Here is a 19,741-nt window from a genome sequence, read left to right as displayed (position 1 = left end):
ATGCATTGTGGTGGCGGGGAGGCTGCATTTCGGGCTAGGTAGGCTGCGTGCAGCAGAGACGAGGCTCTGGCTTCCATTCCTTCCTACTGCGCTCCCCTTGCAGCTTCTTGGATGTCGGGGGAGGGGATATCAATCCACTCAGATTCGGGATTGCCAAGACATTCTTAAGGGGTGTCAGGGAACCGTGGGTGAGGAGAGACATTAGGGAGCCGATTCCATCGGGGTCCCCTGGACCTTAAAGGTGTAGAAGATCCCTAAAGTCAGGGGTGAGAATGGCAAGACTCCCAGAACTCATTCTATTCCAGCTTTTAGAACAGAGCACTGCGGTGATACAGCTGGATACTCTATTTTCCTATGCCTACCTGGGCTCCCCAATTTGACAAACCTGCTCTTCCCCTACTCTACCTAACCCAGCTTTGGGGTGCATTTCTATTGGGTTGTTCATCTTTTTTCTTATTGAGTCATAGGAGCTCTTTCCATAACCTGGATGCTGATTATTTGTTGATTATTTATGTTATTATGATTATTTGTTATATGTATTTTCCCCTAGCCTGTGGTTTATCATTTTACATCATCAATGACATTGGATGAAAAGAAATTCTTAATGTTAATGTAAAAAAAAATGTATCGATGTTCTTCTTCATGATTCTCCTTTTTGTGTCCGCGAGAATCTTCCTTACCCCAAGGTCATAGAGAATCTCCTACCATGCCTTCTAAAACTTTAACAGTTTTGCCTTTCACATTAGTCTTTAATATACTCGGAACTGATATTTGTGTATGGTGTGAGGTAGAGACCCAATTTCATTTTCTCCCATATAGATACATTTATTGACCAGCCAATCCTTTCCCCATGGCAATATTTACTCATCGTTAGTCATGTTTCCATATGTGTGGGTCTGGTTCTGGGCTCTCTACTTGACCAAATTTTTGTAATGTCTTTCAATAAGGTTTTATAATTTTCTCCACAAAGGACCTGTAATGTCTTCTATTAGACTGATTCCTTAAACGTTTTAAGAATATTTTTCATTACTATTGTAATGGTATTTTTATTTTTATTTATTAAAAAATTTTTTTTAAAGATTTTATGCATTTGAGAGAGAGAGAGTGAGTGAGGAAGAGAGCACAAGCCCAGGGGAAGGGCAGCAGGAGAAGAAGACTCCCCACTGAGCAGGGAGCCAGATGTGGGGCTTGATACCAGGACCCCAAGATCATGACCTGAGTGAGCTGAAGGCAGACGCTTAATTGAATGAGCCACCCCGGTGCCTCTCTAATGGTATTTTTAAAAAACTGTATGATGCCACTGAACTGTAGGATTCCAAGTTCAAAACCAGGTAAAACTAATCCATGCTGTTAGTAATCAGGACAGTGGTTATTCTTGGTGGGGGGGGGGGGGTACTTACTAGAAGGTGTCAGGAGAGAGACTTCCAGGCAGGCTGATTATATTCTCTTTCTCGATTTAGGCATGAGTTACATGGGTACACTGAGTTTGTGAAGATTCACAGAGCTTTACACAATGATTTGTAGATTTAATTTCTTGGGTATTAAAAAGCAGCTTCATGTTTATTTTTATGTTGGTTATTTCATATGTACCAACCCTGTTAAACTTATTAATCTTAATAATTGATCTCTAGATTCATGTGAGGTTTTTACTTCACCAGTTATATCACCTATAAATTATCATTGTCTCTACCCTTACTCCTCAGACTTTAAGATCTACGAGGGCAGGATTTTCTGTCTGTTTTGTTCACTTCTGTATCCCTAGTGCCTACAGCATGTGGACACATGGTAGGTACTCAATAAATATTTGTTAAATGCAAACACCAAAAAACCAAAAAAGCGAAAGAAAGTGAAAAGAAAAAAAAGGATAAAAAAGGTGCCATTAAAAATTTTTTTAACATGTATTTCTTTTTTTTTTTTTAAAGATTTTATTTATTTATTTGACAGAGAGAGAGACAGCCAGCGAGAGAGGGAACACAAGCAGGGGGAGTGGGAGAGGAAGAAGCAGGCTCACAGCGGAGGAACCTGATGTGGGGCTCGATCCCATAACGCCGGGATCACGCCCTGAGCCTAAGGCAAACGCTTAACCGCTGTGCCACCCAGGCGCCCCTTAACATGTATTTCTGATTAAACACATATACACAAATGTACTAGGCATTGAGTGTTCTGTTTGCCATTCCCAGAGTTTTTACTTAAACATAGAGTAACAATTTTTTTAGTCATTTACCTTTTTCCCTTTTATTTATTTATTTTTTATTATGTTCAGTTAGCCACTGTATAGTATACAGTATTAATTTTTGATGCAGTGTTCAGTGATTCATTAGTTGCATGTAACACCCAGCGCTCATCACAGCACGTGATCTCCTTAATACCCATCGCCCCACCCCCTCCCCTCTGAAACCCTCAATTTGTTTCCCAGGGTCCATAGAGTAACAATTTTTAATGGAGGAATACTAGAAAGACATAAGTTACCAACACCTCCTCTCAGTACTTGGGTCAATGCAATAAATAACAGATTCATATATAAAATTAGCATAGAATTTGAATGCATTTTAGGGAGGGGAGGAACTCCAGGAAGACCTGGGGGGAGGATTAGTAACCAGTTTAGGTAATCGAGGGGGAGAATTTATCTAGGAGGGAATGGGTGTGGTGCTAAAGGCCATTTTATCTCAAAGCTGCGGTGAGAAATAGGGGTTGGAGTAGGGTTTGCCTAAACGCTGAAGGCCAAAGGAATAAATAGAAGGCAGACAGGTGGATTAAAGTTGAGATAAGGCTGCAACTGGCTGCTGGCGTAAAAGACTCTGAATGATATTTTACACCGAGGATAAAAAATGTCCATTCTTGGGGCACCTGGGTGGCTCAATCGGTTAAGTGTCGGTTAAGCGTCTGACTCTTGGTTTCAGCTCAGGTCACGATCTCAGGGTGGTGGGACTGACCCCTGCGTTGGGCTCCCTGCTCATCCATCCATTCTCCCTCTCCCTCTGCCCCTCCCCCCTGCACGCAAGCACTCACGTGCTCGCTTTCTCTCTCTCTCAAATAAATAAATAAATCTTTAAAAATAAAGTCCATTTTTGAAAGGCAGGGATCACGGTATGGATGAAAGGCAGTACAGAGCCATCTACACTTCCTAAGGCACAGCCAAATGCCGGCTGGGTTCAAATACCAGTTGTAATTAAAATTTCCCAAAGCACACACACCACCCAATAAACAATCCCTCGCCAACCCACCCCGAACAAATAAGAACAAGAAAAAGAAGAGTACAGTTTTATCGACCATGGAGGAATATTTAAATAGGTGGTTGTTAAAAAATGAGAAGAAAAATGTGAAATGAGTTCAAACATAGAAACATGAGATCTTTCTGAATGAAAAACTATAACATGAATATGGAAAGACAGCAATGGGATAGAGAAAATGATACATAATGGGCAGATGTGTCAAAAGACATGAGGAGAGGGGCGCCTGGGTGGCACAGCGGTTAAGCATCTGCCTTCGGCTCAGGGCATGATCCCGGCGGTGTGGGATCGAGCCCCACATCAGGCTCCTCCGCTATGAGCCTGCTTCTTCCTCTCCCACTCCCCCTGCTTGTGTTCCCTCTCTCGCTGGCTGTCTCTATCTCTGTCAAATAAATAAATAAAATCTTAAAAAAAAAAAGACATGAGAAGGTTCTGGAAATATGTAAGATCAGTACTCAAACTTGTCTGAGTTGCTGAAGGCTCTGAGCAGCAAGTGCGCACCTTGGGAAGCACAGACAGAGTGGTTGGTTTCACTAATAATTAAAGCAACACACGTGAGAGCAACTGTGGGCAACCTTTATACACACGATACATGAACCAAAGTAGTAAAAACGATTAATCAGTATCAGCAGAGCTTTGGAGAAATGTGGACACCTACACGTTGCCACTGACATTATAAATGGGTCCTTTATCTTTCTCTAAGATAAATCTACCTGTGTACACGTTCCACTGACATAACCCAAACTGAAAGATGATCTTTACAAAAAACGTTAATGAAACATGATGCGTTATTCATAAAGGCCAAAGAAGAAAAAGAAAGGAAAAGAAATCATTTCAAATGCCCTATAGCTGGAAAATGATTAAGGGAAAGAGAATACATTAATGCCTATGGACTACTAGGTGATCATTAAAAATATTATGGGGGTGAAGTATAAACAGAAAACAGAAAATGGAAATATAGATACATATACATTCAGGTATTATTCAGCGATAAAACACCTTGGTGTTTTTAGAAAATGGGATTTTTTTCCTGCTGTGAAAATATTTGAGAGTATAATAAAAATCCTTAAGATAAAAAATAAAGATAGAAACTTAAAAAGAGACTACATACCAAAACTTTGGGGAAATCATTTCTTAAGCATATATAACCAACCCGTTTCAGTATTAGAATGGTGCTTATGAAGACAGCAGCTATTAAAAACATAGTAATTATTCCTCCTATCTTGGCAGATTCTGATGATCCTGTTGGTGAAAAATGAAATGGCTTTATTTTGAAATAAATTCAATAAATGATCACAGACGGGAATAAACGCACGTTGGGCTGATGATGGAATGAGGTACCGAAGGAGCAAACGTTAGAAAAACTGTTGTTAAACACAGTAGAATGGGATGGAATCCGAGTATACATATTTTCCAAGGATAAAAGTGGCAGATTTAATTTTCCAAAGTAAAACGTCTTCCAGTTTCTTTCTTTTCTTTTTTTTTTTTAAGATTATATTTATTTATTTGAGAGAGAGAGAACACAAGCAGGGTTGGGGCAGAGGGAGAGGGAGAAGCAGACTCCCTGCTGAGCAGGGAGCCCACCGATCCCAGGACCCTGAGATCCTGACCTGAGCTGAAGGCAGAGGCTTAACTGACTGAGCCACCCAGGCGCCTCTATCTTCCAGTTTCTAATGATGTTCGTTGACTGCACTCTCCAACACAGTAGCCATGAGCTGCACATGACTATTTAAATTTATATTACCAAAATTGAGGGGCGCCTGGGTGGCTCGGTGGGTTAAGCGTCTGCCTTCAGCTCAGGTCATGATCCCAGGGTCCTGGGATTGAGTCCCACATCGGGCTCCCTGCTCAGTGGGGAGCCTGCTTCTCCCTCTGCTTGCCTCTCCCCCTGCTTGTGCTCGCTCTCCTCTCTCCTTTTCTCTCTGTCAAATAAATAAATAAATAAAATCTTTAAAAAAATTTAACTAATTACCAAAATTGAAAAGAAACCCCACCAAACTCAGTTTTCAGCCATCCTGGCCACATCTCAAGTGCTCAATTGCCACGTGACCTGTTCGTATTGTTAAAAAACAAAACAAAACTCCACGCCCAAAATGGAGTCACTTATGCCTGGCCCACACCACCACACGGAGGCTTAACACCTAACCTGACTGCATTTTCAACCTCCCCCAGGACTGTAATCTTAACTGGTCATTCCGGAATTTCCTGCTCGGAACCACAAGGTAATCCACCTAATATAATAAGACCCTTTTGTCCCCCAAAGGGAGGTGACCTCACTTGAGAATGCTTTTCTTCCGTGTGACTTTCCTGTCCTGACTTTAAAAACCTTTCCTTTTCTGAAGCCCTTTGGAGCTCCTTTCTACTTGCTAGATGCGATGTTGCCAGATTCCCCATTCTCAAACCATTCAATAGAGCTAATTAGATCTTTAAAATTTATTTGAATGTCTGTTATTTAACAGTAGGCCCTACAGGCAGGAAGAGGTGGAAAAGAAGAGTTTGTCTGAAAGAAACAACTGGATCATCCTGAGTCTGGACTTCGGCCACACCAGGGTTCTACCGAACCCACTCTGTCCTCCTGAGTGCCCCTTAAGTTTGTCATCAAAATTCCTTTTGAAAAATTTCAACCTTCTGACTGCAAGTAGCCCTTTAAATTTTGTTTTTCCATCTTTCTGCTGCAATGTAAGCTCCACGAGGTCAGGGATGTTCAATTTTATTTGTTTTGTTCACTGCTGTCTCCCCACCATCTACAAGAGAATCCAGCACATAGTAGGTCCCCAATAAATATTTGTCAAATGGATGGACACAGCTTTCCCTCAACGTGTTCCTGAAAGAGCCAAGCAGTTAATTTAGGACTTGACCAGAGGGGAGACATTTCTCAAGATCTCTGGACTAGCCTCCCCCAGATGAGTACTCCCCTAAGATAGCGGGGGTCTCCCCCGAGTCTGAGGACATTAACACCGGTCCCAGGTTGTCTGTCAAGAATCTCCCACCATCCAAACCTGTCTGGTTCCCAAGCTGGGCTAGTTGAAGGTAGTTCAGATGGCAGTCTGGACAGTGAGGAGTCCATGTTATGTGAGTGTTCTTGGTTCCTGAGTTTTAGACAGTAAGAATTGAGACATCAAATATTTGGATCGTGAGGACTTGTACTTGCACTGACTTGGGTAATGATACAAGAAGGGAGCCTGATTTAATATGTAAAATGATGTGTTCACAGCAAGTAAAGACAAAATGACATGACAACGTGTTGTTGCACGACTGTTTCTTAGGAGGTGAAACAGAAAAGCCAGGGAGAAACTGAGTCATCTCAGAACATGTCAACCTCCAAAGAAGGCGTGCCTTTGGTCTCAGACTTAACGTTCGTCTTCCAGGTGGGGACTGAGTTTCTGCAAACCACCGTCTGTCGTGTCATATTACTAATTTGAGTTTTTATTGGTGAGACTGTGATTTATAATAAAAAATACATATATATTTGGTCTGTGTCCCCAGTTCCTGGCATTAGCGCTCTGAAATTTCCTAGGAATTTCCTAAGTGATAAGAGCAAGGAAGGTGAAAGAGTGTCTACCAAGCCCCTTTCTACCACAGTTGAGCTTACTGTTGAGGAAATGACTTCTGGAAAGCCCCTAAGGATGGAAGCTGGTTGCCAGGAGAACCAACTGTTGATTAGAGGGTTGGAACTTTCGATCCCACCCCTGGACCTCTGGGGGCGAGGGACTGGAGGTTGAATTAATTGCCAATGACAAAGGATTTAATCAGTCCTACCTTTGCAATGAAGTTTGCATAAAACCCTCAAAAGACAGGGTTCTGAGCTTCTGGGTTGGGAAGTTGGGAGGGTGGTGTGCTCGCTCTAAGAGGGCAGAGGGCTCCCTGCTCCCTCAGACCTGGCCCTCGGCAACTCTTCCACCCAGGCTGTTCCTGAGTTGTATCCTTTTGTAATCAACCAGGAATCCAGTAAAGAAACTGTTTTCCTGAGGTCTGTGAGCCATTCCAGCAAATTATCAAACCCAAGGAGGGGGTTGTGAGAATCAGCGATTTACTGCCGGTCGGTCCGACACCCAGGTGACAACTTTGAGGGGCAATTGGCATTTGAAGTGGCGGTGGGGGCAGTCTTGTGAGACTGAGTCTCTAACTCCGGGTAGATAGGGTTGGGATTGAGTGAAATTGTGAGACCCTGAGCTGGTGTGGAAGGATTGCTTGGTTGGGGAAACCCCCCCACACCAATGGAATGCAGAAGTATTCCGTGAGCAGAGGAGAAGCAGAGTTTCTCCATTCAATTGGTTTTGTTTGTTTATAAGATCATGGTATAATAATAATAATAATAATAATAATAATAATAATAATAATAAATAAAATAAAATAAAATAAAATAAAATAAAATAAAATAAAATATCTGGTCTTTCCCCTAGTTCTTGGCACAGAACATCAGTTTCCTGAGTGATAGGAGTGTCTTTTGGGGACCCTATCTGAGTTCATGCTAACGAGGTGAGCAAGGCAGGGTGCTGGAGAGCTCCAGGATGGGAGCTGGTCGCCAGAAAAACCAACCTAGTGATTAGGGAGTGGGAACTTCTGGCCTCATTGACCTTTGGGGAGGGGAGAGGGGCTGCAGATCGCATTTAGACACTAATGGGTGATGATTTAATCAATCACGCCTCCGTAATGAAACCCAGTACAAACTCTGGAGAGCAAGGCTTGGGGAGATTCTGGGTTGGTGAACACACGGCAGTTTTGGGAGGGTGGTAACCCCCTGACTCCAAGGGGCGGAGCTCCTGCCCTATTAAATCTGGAGGGAGGTCGTGGGAACTTTTGGATTTGTGGCCAGGTTGGACAGAAGTTCTGGTGGCCGGCCTTGCAGCCCGCACCCAAAGGAGGCAGTCTTGGGGGACCGAGCCCCTTCACTTGGGGGGTCTACACTAACTCCAGGGAGTATCAGAAATGAATTGAATAGCTGGACACCTAGTTGATATTGGAGAACTGATATTAGGACATAAGTATGTAAATTTGCTGGGGGTTCACATTTTTGTAAGAGCTACAGTCATCAAGAATTTATATGCAAGTTTAGGTTTGCCTTTGTCAGGGACTATCTCATTCACACTGGTGAGTTTTCCTTGCACCTGCGAGCCGCGAGGCAGGCCACCTCGATGAGCCACCGCCCACCTCCATAATCTGACCCTCTCTTGGATACCTTGCTTGCAACTGCTTCCAGCAACCCTGCCTCCTCCAGCACCTGGCTGGAGTAACGGCCAAGCTAAGGGCATCCGGAACTGAATTTCATCCTGACTCCCTCAAATAGGAGTGACTTTATAAAGTTAGATATGGGATTGTCCCTCTGGTATGGCGCCTTCAAAGTGTCTCTACCACATAGCTGAGACTGACCAACAGACACATCTCTGTGATGTGCTTTCAGGGGAAGAAATACCTTCCGTGCTCTATGATTTTCAGATTCTTCTCATTAAATAGGTTTTCCCGCAGAGTAAAAGCAACACATGAATTTTTAAAAACTCATACCTGTGTCCTGTGCAGGTGGAAGGAGGGTGCATTTTACTGGAGATCTATGTATTTCTTCCAGATTTCTATGCTTAAAATAAACAGATACACAGTAGTTTGTGTTTGGAAGTAAGTTGTCGATGACGTAAGTGAAATTTCCAGTGACATTTTCATCTAGTGTGGGGTTATGCTGTGAAAAGAAGCAAAGAGGCAGGAAGACTTTGAGTGAGAATTTCATTTAGAGGCAGGCCGGAAAAGTCTCTTTGGGGATTCGTCTTCAAATCTTACACAGGGGTAGAAATATTGTAGGCTTGAAAGGAAACACGATTTTTAAGTTATTTGGGGCCAGCAACTGATGACAAAACTGCATGTATGTGTCGTATACCACGCATACTTTCAAACCATGAAATCTACTCTGGCAATCTCATTTTATAAATGAGTAGAAAAAGTTTCAATGAGGAATAAAGGTTTCCGTGACATCATTTTTACAAGATTATTTTGTCTTGCATTAAGATAACCTTGCAAAAATGAGAAAATAGAAAAAGGAGATTACCTTTTTTCATTAATGATACGTATCTACACTTCAGAAGTGCTTTCATATATATTAATTAACGTGATTATTAAAACCGTCCACAAAGTTGGCGTTATCCCCATTCTCCAGATGATGAAACTACCGCTCAGAGTGGTTAGGTAACTTTCCAAGGCCACACAGCTTGTCTGTGGCAGAACCGTGGCTGCTAATTTCTCATCTTCTCCCTTAAAACACCTTGCCTCTTCCTTCCCAGGTAGTTCCGTTCCATTTTGGAATTAAAGAGATGACACGAAGGTTCTTTCAAGAAAAACAACTTCTGCGTAACACTTGATAGTTTTCAAAATACTCACAGTTCTATGAATTAGGATTTCTAGCAGCTCAAATATGGCCTTCTGTAATAATGTTTTTCTGTAAGTTTATGTTTAGAAGGAGGAAGAATTAAAAAAAGAAAAGAAAAAAGAAAACGCCCTAACAAACTAAAATCTCATCCATGGCCAACAATCACTGGAGAAGAAAAGGGGGAGAGAAGTAGAGACTTCCTGGCAGAGGAATAGCCAATGGTAGCCAAGAGTCAGAATATCTGGGTCCCACGCCTGGTGTTGCTATTGTGAGATCCTGATGAAGTCTGCAATGCTTGCTTCCTGTTTCCCTGAGCAAACAGATATGCCTCTGCGCCTGAGCATTCTGCCTCCCCCACTGTGCCTCGGATGTACAGTCCCTGCTCCAAGCCAAGGCCAACCCCTTCTTGCACTCATGAAATTCCATCCATCCTCAATTCCTCTACAGCATGGCTCCACCAATCCTCCTGGTACATTCCATCTGCACATGAACGTGCTGTAACTTCTTCCACTTTAAAGTGTCCCTCCCTTAGATAATGCTAAGTGAAATAAGTCAAGCAGAGAAAGACAACTATCATATGATTTCTCTCATCTATGGAACATAAGAACTAGGATGATCAGTAGGGGAAGAAAGGGATAAAGAAAGGGGGGGTAATCAGAAGGGGGAATGAAACATGAGAGACTATGGACTATGAGAAACAAACTGAGGGCCTCAGAGGGGAGGGGGGTGGGGGAATGGGATAGGCCGGTGATGGGTAGTAAGGAGGGCACGTATTGCATGGTGCACTGGGTGTTATACACAACTAATGAATCATTGAGCCTTACATCGGAAACCGGGGATGTACTGTATGGTGACTAACATAATAAAATAAAAAATCATTATAATAAAAATAATAAATAAAGTGTCCCTCCCTTGACCTCACTTTCCACCAGAGTATCTCTCCTTCTCCTTCTAGAAAAACTCCTTGGAAGAATTCGTTCTCTTCACTGTCTCCAATTTCTCACTTCCTTCTCTTTTTGGAATCTATTCCTACCAGATCCTTGCCCCGACACTTCACTGAAATCACTCTTATCAAGGTCACCAGGACTTCCATGTTGCTTAATCCAATAGTCAATCCATAGTCTTTGTCTGACATGTACCATTAATAGCATTTGACCCAGTAGATCTCTTTCTCCTTCTGGAACTTTCTTCTCTCAGCCACCAGGACATCACTCTCACCTACTTCTCCTCCTACCTAGCTGGTAGCTCCTTCCCATTTTGGTTGCTCCTCTACATTTTGAGTCCTCTGGGGCTCTGACTTTGAACATCTTCTCTCTGCATATCCACTTCCAGGTGGTCTCGCCTTGTCTCAAGGTATCAATACACACCAAGAAGCCAATGACTCCCCCGGACATCTCTCCCCTCCCCTGAACTCCAGACTTGGAGCCTTCAACTCCTGCTCAATGTCTCCTCCTGGATGCCTTGTGGGCACCTCAAATCTGATATATCCAAATCCAAGCTACTGAGATCCAACCAACCACCTCCTCCTCTGTAATTTATCCCATTTTAATGAATGGAAGCTCCATCTACCGAGGTGCTCTGGTCTCTTTCTTCACCACACCACACATCCAATCCATCCAAAAATACTGTCAGCTCCACTTGCAAGACTATGCAGAATTTGACCACTTCTCATTACTGCCAAGCGGTCCAAGCCACCACCAGCTGTCACCTGGATTCCACGAGTAGCCTCTTTTTTTTTTCTTGATCTAATTTAGTCCAAAGACTACTTTTCTTTGATGAAGAAGATACTCATTCACCACTACTTTCCCCTTACAGTGTTGTCACTATCTTAATAAGCATAACGCTCTTATTTTAGACATAATAATCTCAAACAGAGTTAGTAGCTCATGGGTTGAATATAAATTAGATGTGACTGGATTATGATATTTAAAGAAACTTGATACAGTCTTCGAGTTCCATAAGCTTATTTCTTCCCTCTGTTATTTTTGTACCCTTTTCCTAATCAAAGGATTAGGGTGTTGATTATAATCCAAGCGGATATTAAAGGGAAAATGACAATTATATAATTTCCTATTGTGTAATTACCATCATAATAGCATTTTAACTGGTCTCCCAACTTCTACCTTTGGCCCCTATGATCTAGTCTCAATACACCAGGCAGAATGCCCTGGGAAAGCCTCGGGTCCTCCAGTAGCTTCCTGACACTCCGAAGATATAGACCCACAAAGCCCTATAAGATCCGGGCCCTGTTACTCCCCTGACCTCACCTCCTTCTATTTTCCTGTCTTGGTCACTCCATTCCAGCTCCCTGCTGTTTCTCAAATCCACTGGGCCCACTCCAGCCTCAGGACCTCTGACTTCCGGGGCCCTCTGCCTGGAAAGCCCCTGTCCCTGATAACTTGCAGGCTGGTATTACGTGCAAGGGTTTATACTTGGCCAAGGGCCATGCCCATGTACCCTGCTCTGATAGCAGAGTCTACTTTCATTCATTCCACCACGTGGAATTTCGCCCTAGTGTGTGCTGAAATTAGCCATTCTCTTGGTCTACACCACACTCCCTTCTCTTCCCTGTGTGTCCCCTGATGTTGTGCATGTGACTTCTTCTTCGAAAGAAGACCACACTGCTGGGCGAAGTCAGCATATTTCTACAATGAACAAACTATGGAGACTTCTTTCCTGAAGTTAGACCTCAGACCCTCTACCCTTAATTGTTCCAGTCATTACATGTGTCTTTTTCTAAAGAAGAGAGTTAAATATATTCATGGCCAACTCAGAACTCATTTGACTACTTACCTTCTTGACAATCCCCCCTGACTGTTCTTCGATGATGAGTGGTAAGTAAAACTGTAATACTTTGCCATCTAGTATCTTGGGCATGACGGGTGGAAAATTCACGTGGACATTAATGTGGTCGGTAAAATCAACGATATCAAATTCCGGCGGCTCCAAGGATACTGTTTAGAAAACAAAACCAGAAAGAAATCCCAGTGTCTAACCGTACCGCTCCCAGCGCCGTATTACAACCTGACTTCTTGACAACTATCTTCTCTTTAACCCACCTATGATCCTAGTTGAGGCATGGGCTGTATTTGTTTGATTGGTGAAAAACTGAGAACCATAAAAGTGATGTGATTTGCTTAATGGAGAAACGGAGGACAGGTTTTGGGATGGAAGTCAGTCTTTCCCAATTTTCAGGCTATATTCTAAACATGAAAGTAAAAATGACTTCTTTTCGTATTACAATAATACCCAACTATTGTAGAAATAGCTGAAAACACAGTAGGCAATTATCCGTGAATGTGGTTAATCGTCTTTTGTCTATAGTGTGTGAGTGTAAATATATACATACGTATATAAACTGAACGACTGTACACACACACACACAACTAAACTAAAATTAAATCATTCTTACCCACAGTTTTGCATGGTATATAGTGCACTTAACTCATTTCATAAACATATTAATGCATATTTACCTCCATCGAGGGCTGGTCAACTGGCCTGTGGGTTGGAGTTCTGCACAGGCTGCCAGTTCAGAGTGGTTTTTTGTTTTGAAAGGGTTGCAAAACAATGAAAGAAGAATAGGTGATATAGTGTATGATGTGTGGCCCATAAAGTCCAAAGTATTTCTTTTCTGGCCTTTTACGGAAAGTTGGCTGACCCCTGATGTTCATCATGACTTTGCATGGTTGATTTTATTCACCAGGACTTCCATGTTGCTAAAACCAATAGTTAATCCATAGTCCTCATCTAACGTGTCCCATTTATAGCATTTGACCCATAGGTCACTTTCTCCTTCTGGAACTTTCTTCTCTCAGCCAACCAAGTGGCTGGCTGTACCATAATTTAGCTGATTTGTTGTTTTAAATAGGAGGTTGTCTCTAAATTTTCTGAATAGGATCATTGCATCAATGAGCATTCTTGGAGCTAAATCATGACATTTGTCCATGATTGTTCTTTAGGATTAATTATTAACGAAGAATTCTGGATTCGAGCAGGCAGGTGTTAAAGTTTTAATACATACTGCCAAATTCTTTCAGAAAGACCATGCCACAGTACACTCCCTGCATTTCCTCTAAACCTGGGTATTTACATATTTTTCATATTTACCATTTTGAGTCTTGAAAAATGACATCTTTCTGACTTTAACATCGTTTCTGCAATAGTCTGAATACCATGATCTAGAAATTGTGCTTTTTCTTTCTTTTCTTTTTTTTAATGCACACAGATATGTAGATTTCTACATACACATAAACATATACACACAATTCTAGTGAATCTCCTATCTAGGTTGTTTGTGACAGTGGCATTCGGTCATTATCACTTTGCTAAGCATGTATGTGTGAGGGGACACTCACATAGCCTTTAACAGGGAGCTGAAGTCCAATCTTTCTCTTGGAAACAGGTGGCACATTAGGCCACTGAAAAAGTGCTGGAGTCTGGCTGAGGACCACTGACCCTGGGACTGTTAACGCAAGTGCCATAGGGAGCTGACTCCAGTCATAGGAAAAGAAGAGAGAGGCAGACCCACTCTCGGGCTCCCGTCTTCTCTGAGTCTGGGCAATGGTGTAGGTAAGAGCTACTGGGTTATGATCCGGGGGAGGGGTTGCAGTATTAAGGAAAACAGTGGCCCAAAGAGTTGCAACAGCTCAGATACAGGCCATCTGGACCTCACTACCTACTTCCCGTCGGGTTCTGAAATATACCAGAAAGTAGCGGCCATTGCTGCCGGAATGCCTGCCTCACACAGGCATAGAGGAATCTTCTGCAAAGTACAGGTCATCAACCCACTTTTGAGAAAAGAAAACTGAGGCTCAAAGAAGCAAAGTAAATCCTTCACAGTTCCAGAGCTAGGAAAGCACCAGGGTCAGGCAGTGCCCCTCGCCCTAAATCTGAGACACCCTCTGCAGAACTTTCTATTTCATGGCAAAGCAAATATTGATGATCTTGATAACGATGATGAGGATGAGGATGAGGATGATAAAGAGAGATCCACTCACTGTGTGTTGCCAGGAAGAAATCGATGAAACACGTGACCAGTGTTGTGTTCCCTCTGAATCCATCAACTGTGACGGCGTACGTCTCGGACAGGACCTCCCACACATCCGTTAGGTCACAAAATGTTGCTGTGATATTTGAACAGTGCTCCACAGTCTTCATGTGGTCTGGTATACTTCGAAAGGAAAAGAAATGATCAAAGGAAAACGTCAGCATTTATGCGATGAGAATCCACTAACCGCCCGCCTTCTTCATTTCTTAATGGCTCTGCCCGAATACCACTGCATCAAGTCGTCTTCCCTAACCACCTTATTTAAAATGGAACACCTTAGCCCGTCGTGTCCACCCTCTCTCTCCTCGTCCTGTCTTTATCTTTCTGCACCCTGTTTACCAGCACTGACCACATCTGTTTATTGCTATCTCTGCCTACTTTCAGAATATCTGCTCTAGGCCCCAGGAGGTCAAGGACTTTGGTTCATGGTTCGACCCCTGGCATGCGTTAGGTGCTCAGTAAATATTTGCTGGGTGAATGAATGAGAAACCTTATGCTTTCGTGGGAGAGGCCCCAGATCTCCCTGTCCCCACATGACTGTCCTCCCTGAAACCCTCTCTCCAGCTGTGGATCACATGGTCCCGTCCCAAGTCAGCCTGTGCTACGTAGGGACAACAGAGACATCTGATTTCTTGAGCTTCAGAAAGGTTAAGTGGGTGGTACACGTGACCGCCTAACGCAGACAGAAACGACGACTTTGGCAGGCACCAGAGAAACTCGCGAGAGGCCTTCTGCCGGGTCAGTCGGTACTAGTAACAGCTATTAGCCAAATAAACAGCAAACCAAAGAACATTCGGAGGGGTAGCTGGATCAAAGCAACAGCTTAGAAGGGTGACATGAGACATCGGAAGAGGAGAGCCATTGAGGGCTCCATCCATTATGTTATTCAACTTTGCAGCCACCCCGACGTAGCACAGTCGGCCCCGAGAAGCCGAGCTCTGTGCCCCAAGGTCACGGCCGATCAGTGATCAAGCCAGACTGTGGACCTGGCCTCTCCTGGTCTGAGCCAGGCAGCTTTCTGATGTGCCACAGGGCTCCCTGAGTAAAGAAATGTGAACCCAACATCAATACGGTCACCGTATCTTTGGACTCCTGTCCTCAGAAAACAGTGCATTCATTCATTCATTCATTTCTTAAAAAACTGTGCTTTACATGTCCAGACTGACTGAGTTAGCGAAATAATTATGAAAAGCATACACAGTAATTATTTTGCTTATGTGGCTCTGACCTGTAGAAATGATTATAAATACAAGCTTTGTCAAAACCAGTTTGAGGTTGTGAACGAACTGAATTTGATTAAAAGTGGACTTGGACTTTTAAAGCTCTGAGCTCAGAGCAGAGAGAGAGGGAGAGAAGAGAGGCGCTCTATCACAAGGAAGACCATGACCCTTCCCTACTCCCCAGTTAATAGAAAAAGAATATATTTAGCAAGAAAAAAATGAAATGCCAAACCAACCTTATGACCGTGTACTGTAATGTATAGTGATCTGGTACAATCGAATGGTTTTTTAATTCCCATGATAAGATGACCCGGAAATTGCGTAATGTCACCTTGAAAGTGCAAGATTTATCTGACAAATCTAAAGGAAAGAGGAGAAAGAAAAAGAAACACTGAAATCTGGAACCCAAGGTTGTCCAGTCTGTCCCTTGGGATCTGGAGCCCACACGCCCAGCAGAGAAGCCCCAGGGTCTTGGGAACACGGGAAGGACATGGTTCTAGTGGACACGAGAGATGAAGTAACGTAACTAATTCATGAGCAACACATCGTTAGGGCAGGCAAGCTTTGGAACCAGAACCCAGCGCCGTGGAAACTTCAGTTATCATGGACTCACAGCGGCTCATCGGATCAAAAGGATCTGTGTCCACCTCATTCTCTCATCTCAACTCCAACTCTGCCTATAGTCTCCCTAAGCAGCTCAGCCCACTGCCTGCTTTCCCTCCACTGACCTTCCCATTGCACTTAATCCCCCGTCACGGAAAGAAGGGACAGATAACGCATGCCTGGACTGGCCCTTTCCAGGCACTTAACCTCAGCAACAATGCTGAAGTCAGTGCTCGGAAGAGACCCATTCTACAGACCGTGAAACTGAGCAGTTGAGTTATATAATGTAATGCAGCTGGGAAGAGGTGGCGGCAAGTGAGATCGAAAGCTACAGCGGTCAAATCCCGTTCAAATTCAAGTCTTTTCTTTCTTTTTTTTCAAATTCAATTTTTATGACCCTCTAAGTTGCCTGTGGTTCAGACCTAGGACTTTGTTTCTTGGCTGCGAACTCTTCATCCCTTGCGCTCATCACAAGGTTGGACACAGAGTTGATGCGGAGTGAGATTATGTGGACAGGCTTATAGATGTAGGCAAGATGTTTGGTTTAAAAAAAAAAGTATTTTCCTTTCTCTGGCACCAGGTACCAGACAGCATGTGGAAGAATGCAAATGAAGGGGAAGTTATTTCTCGATCATTCTCTGTTTGACATAGTCTGTGCCTCCTCATTCTTCGATTAAGGGGTTTGAAATTGAATATTCTTTTAAGGAGTTTTAAAATGACCCCTGGTGTTAATTTCTTTCTTTCTTTCTTTCTTTCTTTCTTTCTTTCTTTCTTTCTTTCTTTCTTTCTTTCTTTCTTTCTGTATTAATGTCTTTGAAGAGTTTTGAGAGACAAATGTGCAAATTTGGCTAATTTTTGCTCCTTAGAGAAAAAAAGAGTATTTGAGAAAATCAAAGAAAAAGGATTCAAACAAAATGGGCAACAGATCTGGGATCAGAAATCAAATTCCCCACATTTTAGACTTCTCAACGGTCACCCCCGTCCTCTGGCCCTTCCACAAATTTCAGTCAAGCCAAGAAAATCTCTTACCAGGCAACGAAGATAACACACCAAACATGAGGTTGATATACACTAGGAAGAAGGAAAAAAATGTTAGACAAGCAAAAGTACTCTCTCCAGGCTCCATTTGTAATTCTCGCTCTTGAGTCTGGCCTTCTTTTGTATACGTGTCTTAACGTTCGGTTGAGACTTGCTTGTGCTAAAAAAAATGTGCAAGCAAATGGTTCTTGGAGGATCGATGTTGGTATCCGCGGCCCATGGTCCATGGGTTTCAACCTGGGCGAATCCAAAATGAGATCTATCTGGGGGTTGCCGCGAATAACAGGGCTGCTGGGTAGGGAGAGAGCCCGAGAAGCAGCTATGCGTCTGGAAAAAGTCTCAGCATTTGAATACGCATGTTGTTAGTTAATACACGTTAAAGGTTAAGACATTTGTCAAGGGTGGTGTAGTGACGAAAATCGCTGGTGATGGGAACTGGGGACTCTCCTTCGCTTTCTGGCTGTCACAGGGACTTGGGAGGGGCGCGGTTACAGGCATGTGCAGCCCCGTCCAGGGGAAAAGTGTCCCCCTCATGGATCCCCTACCGGCAAGCTATGAAACGGGACGACACAGTGGCACTGAAATAGAACCAAAAGAAAGGTGGCGAAAAAGCAGCACAGACAACAGAAAAAAAGTCAGGAATAAATGAAGCCCAGAAACCAAAGCTCAGGGAGGACTTTTCAGTCTGGTAATGCGGTAGGAGTTAAGGGTTTGGCCTCTTCCTAAGGAGGGGAGGAGAGTGAGAAACTCCACCCTGGATTCTAACGAGAGTATTAAGAGAAATTCCTCTTCCGAGTGCCTGCGAGGGTACTCCCCGTCATTACGGAGTCATTCTTGTTTGTTTGTTTGTTTGTTTTCCTAAAATTAACAGTAGGGCGGAGACTCCAGGGCAGGCTTCCTATCTACGTTCCATTTGGCTCTTGGCACTGGACAGGCTGAGGATACTGGGCCCCTGGTTAGGGACATCCATGCGCTACTCCCCAGCAGGACTCTGGCTGATGGCGACTTGGCCGGCTTGCTCCTAGGAGAGCTGCGACAAAAGTTAACACTTACCCACGAGATACAGATGCTGTGGTCTAATCGGGGAAGCATTCTGGCTCCAAAGCATCTTGGTGATGAAGTCTTTTCTTTACTTTCACATCTGAAAGGAAATCAATGTTGGCTGATCCCAATGCTGAAGCATGTAATTAAATGACAAATAAAAATGGACAAAGACAGGACAACGAGAGGGGAGCCGGAAGTTTCTACTTCAGGGAGAAGTTTTATTTATTTATTTTATTTTTATTTTTAAGATTTTATTTATTTATTTGAGAGAGAGAGAGACAGCACGAGCAGGGGGGAGAGGAAGAAGCAGGCTCCCCGTTGAGCAGGGAGCCGAATGCAGGGCTCGATCCCAGGACCCTGGGATCATGACCTGAGTCCAAGGCGGAAGCTTAACCAACTCAGCCACCCAGGAGCCCCCAGGGAGAAGTTTTAAATTTAACTTTGGAAAAGGCGACAGAGTTATCTGTTTCCAAAAAACACACGAATAAATAGCAAAGGGTCTTGCTTCCTTCAGAAAACTACTTTTATTCATTCTTTGGTGAGTCGGAATATATTTATGCACAAGCAAAACCAAATATATTATTTCTCCCCCTTTTCTGCACAAGAGATAGAATATACATTTCCTGTCCTACTCCTGCTTTTTCTACTTGAAGATATATATTTGGGAGATCTTTCTACATCAGCACCCAAGAGAATTTCCCGTTTTTTTTTTTTTAAAAAGCAGTTGCATAGTCAACTCTATGGACACACTACCATTTAGATAATCAGGCCCCATTAGATGTCTGAGTTGCTTCCAGTCTTTTCTGCAATGGATTATCTTGGACACGCATTGTTCTGCACATGTGCGAGTCTAAGCGTAGAAAAACTTTCCAGAAGTAGGATTGCAGGCAAAAGGTCACCCACTCAGGGTCTCAGCAGGAAAAAGAGATTCAAATTAGGATATTTTGAGAAAGACTTTAATCAGGGGACTATTTACAAATGTGTGAGCAGGATGTAGGCATAAGAAAGAAGGTAGTACCTGGAGCTAACAACAGTGGGGCTGCTAAGCATCCTGGGCTTGGGGTACAAAGGGAAGGTGCTAGAATCTGGTAGGAGAAAGTCCTGTGGGAGCCCAACGTGATAGTGCAGGGAGGTGGCAGGGGATGGGAGGGTAAATATCCCTCATTGTCTTTCCTCCCCTCTCCTACTTGGGGCTCATCACTGG

At 43.3% G+C, this 19,741-nt stretch overlaps 1 protein-coding gene across 2 annotated transcripts in view; it reads right to left on the bottom strand.

The window, feature by feature from the left end:
* The window catches only part of IFNAR2 (interferon alpha and beta receptor subunit 2), a 31,141-nt gene that overhangs the window by 2,550 nt on the left and 8,850 nt on the right, over nucleotides 1–19,741 (bottom strand). The window contains exons 2-8 of one of the 2 annotated variants that reach the window (XM_026512066.4): nucleotides 18,547–18,634; nucleotides 17,485–17,526; nucleotides 16,089–16,212; nucleotides 14,583–14,755; nucleotides 12,376–12,536; nucleotides 8,733–8,901; nucleotides 4,342–4,472 (exon numbers count right to left, since the gene is read on the bottom strand). In XM_026512066.4, coding sequence (XP_026367851.2) covers nucleotides 4,342–4,472; nucleotides 8,733–8,901; nucleotides 12,376–12,536; nucleotides 14,583–14,755; nucleotides 16,089–16,212; nucleotides 17,485–17,526; nucleotides 18,547–18,601 — 855 coding nt within the window. In that variant the 5' untranslated portion in view covers nucleotides 18,602–18,634. The remainder of the gene's footprint in view (nucleotides 1–4,341; nucleotides 4,473–8,732; nucleotides 8,902–12,375; nucleotides 12,537–14,582; nucleotides 14,756–16,088; nucleotides 16,213–17,484; nucleotides 17,527–18,546; nucleotides 18,635–19,741) is intronic. The other variant, XM_026512214.4, reaches the window with a different exon arrangement.

The sequence above is a fragment of the Ursus arctos genome, unplaced genomic scaffold (genome assembly GCF_023065955.2).
Source record: "Ursus arctos isolate Adak ecotype North America unplaced genomic scaffold, UrsArc2.0 scaffold_4, whole genome shotgun sequence".
Lineage (NCBI taxonomy): Eukaryota > Metazoa > Chordata > Mammalia > Carnivora > Ursidae > Ursus > Ursus arctos.
This window is presented reverse-complemented; position numbering and strand designations above follow the sequence as displayed.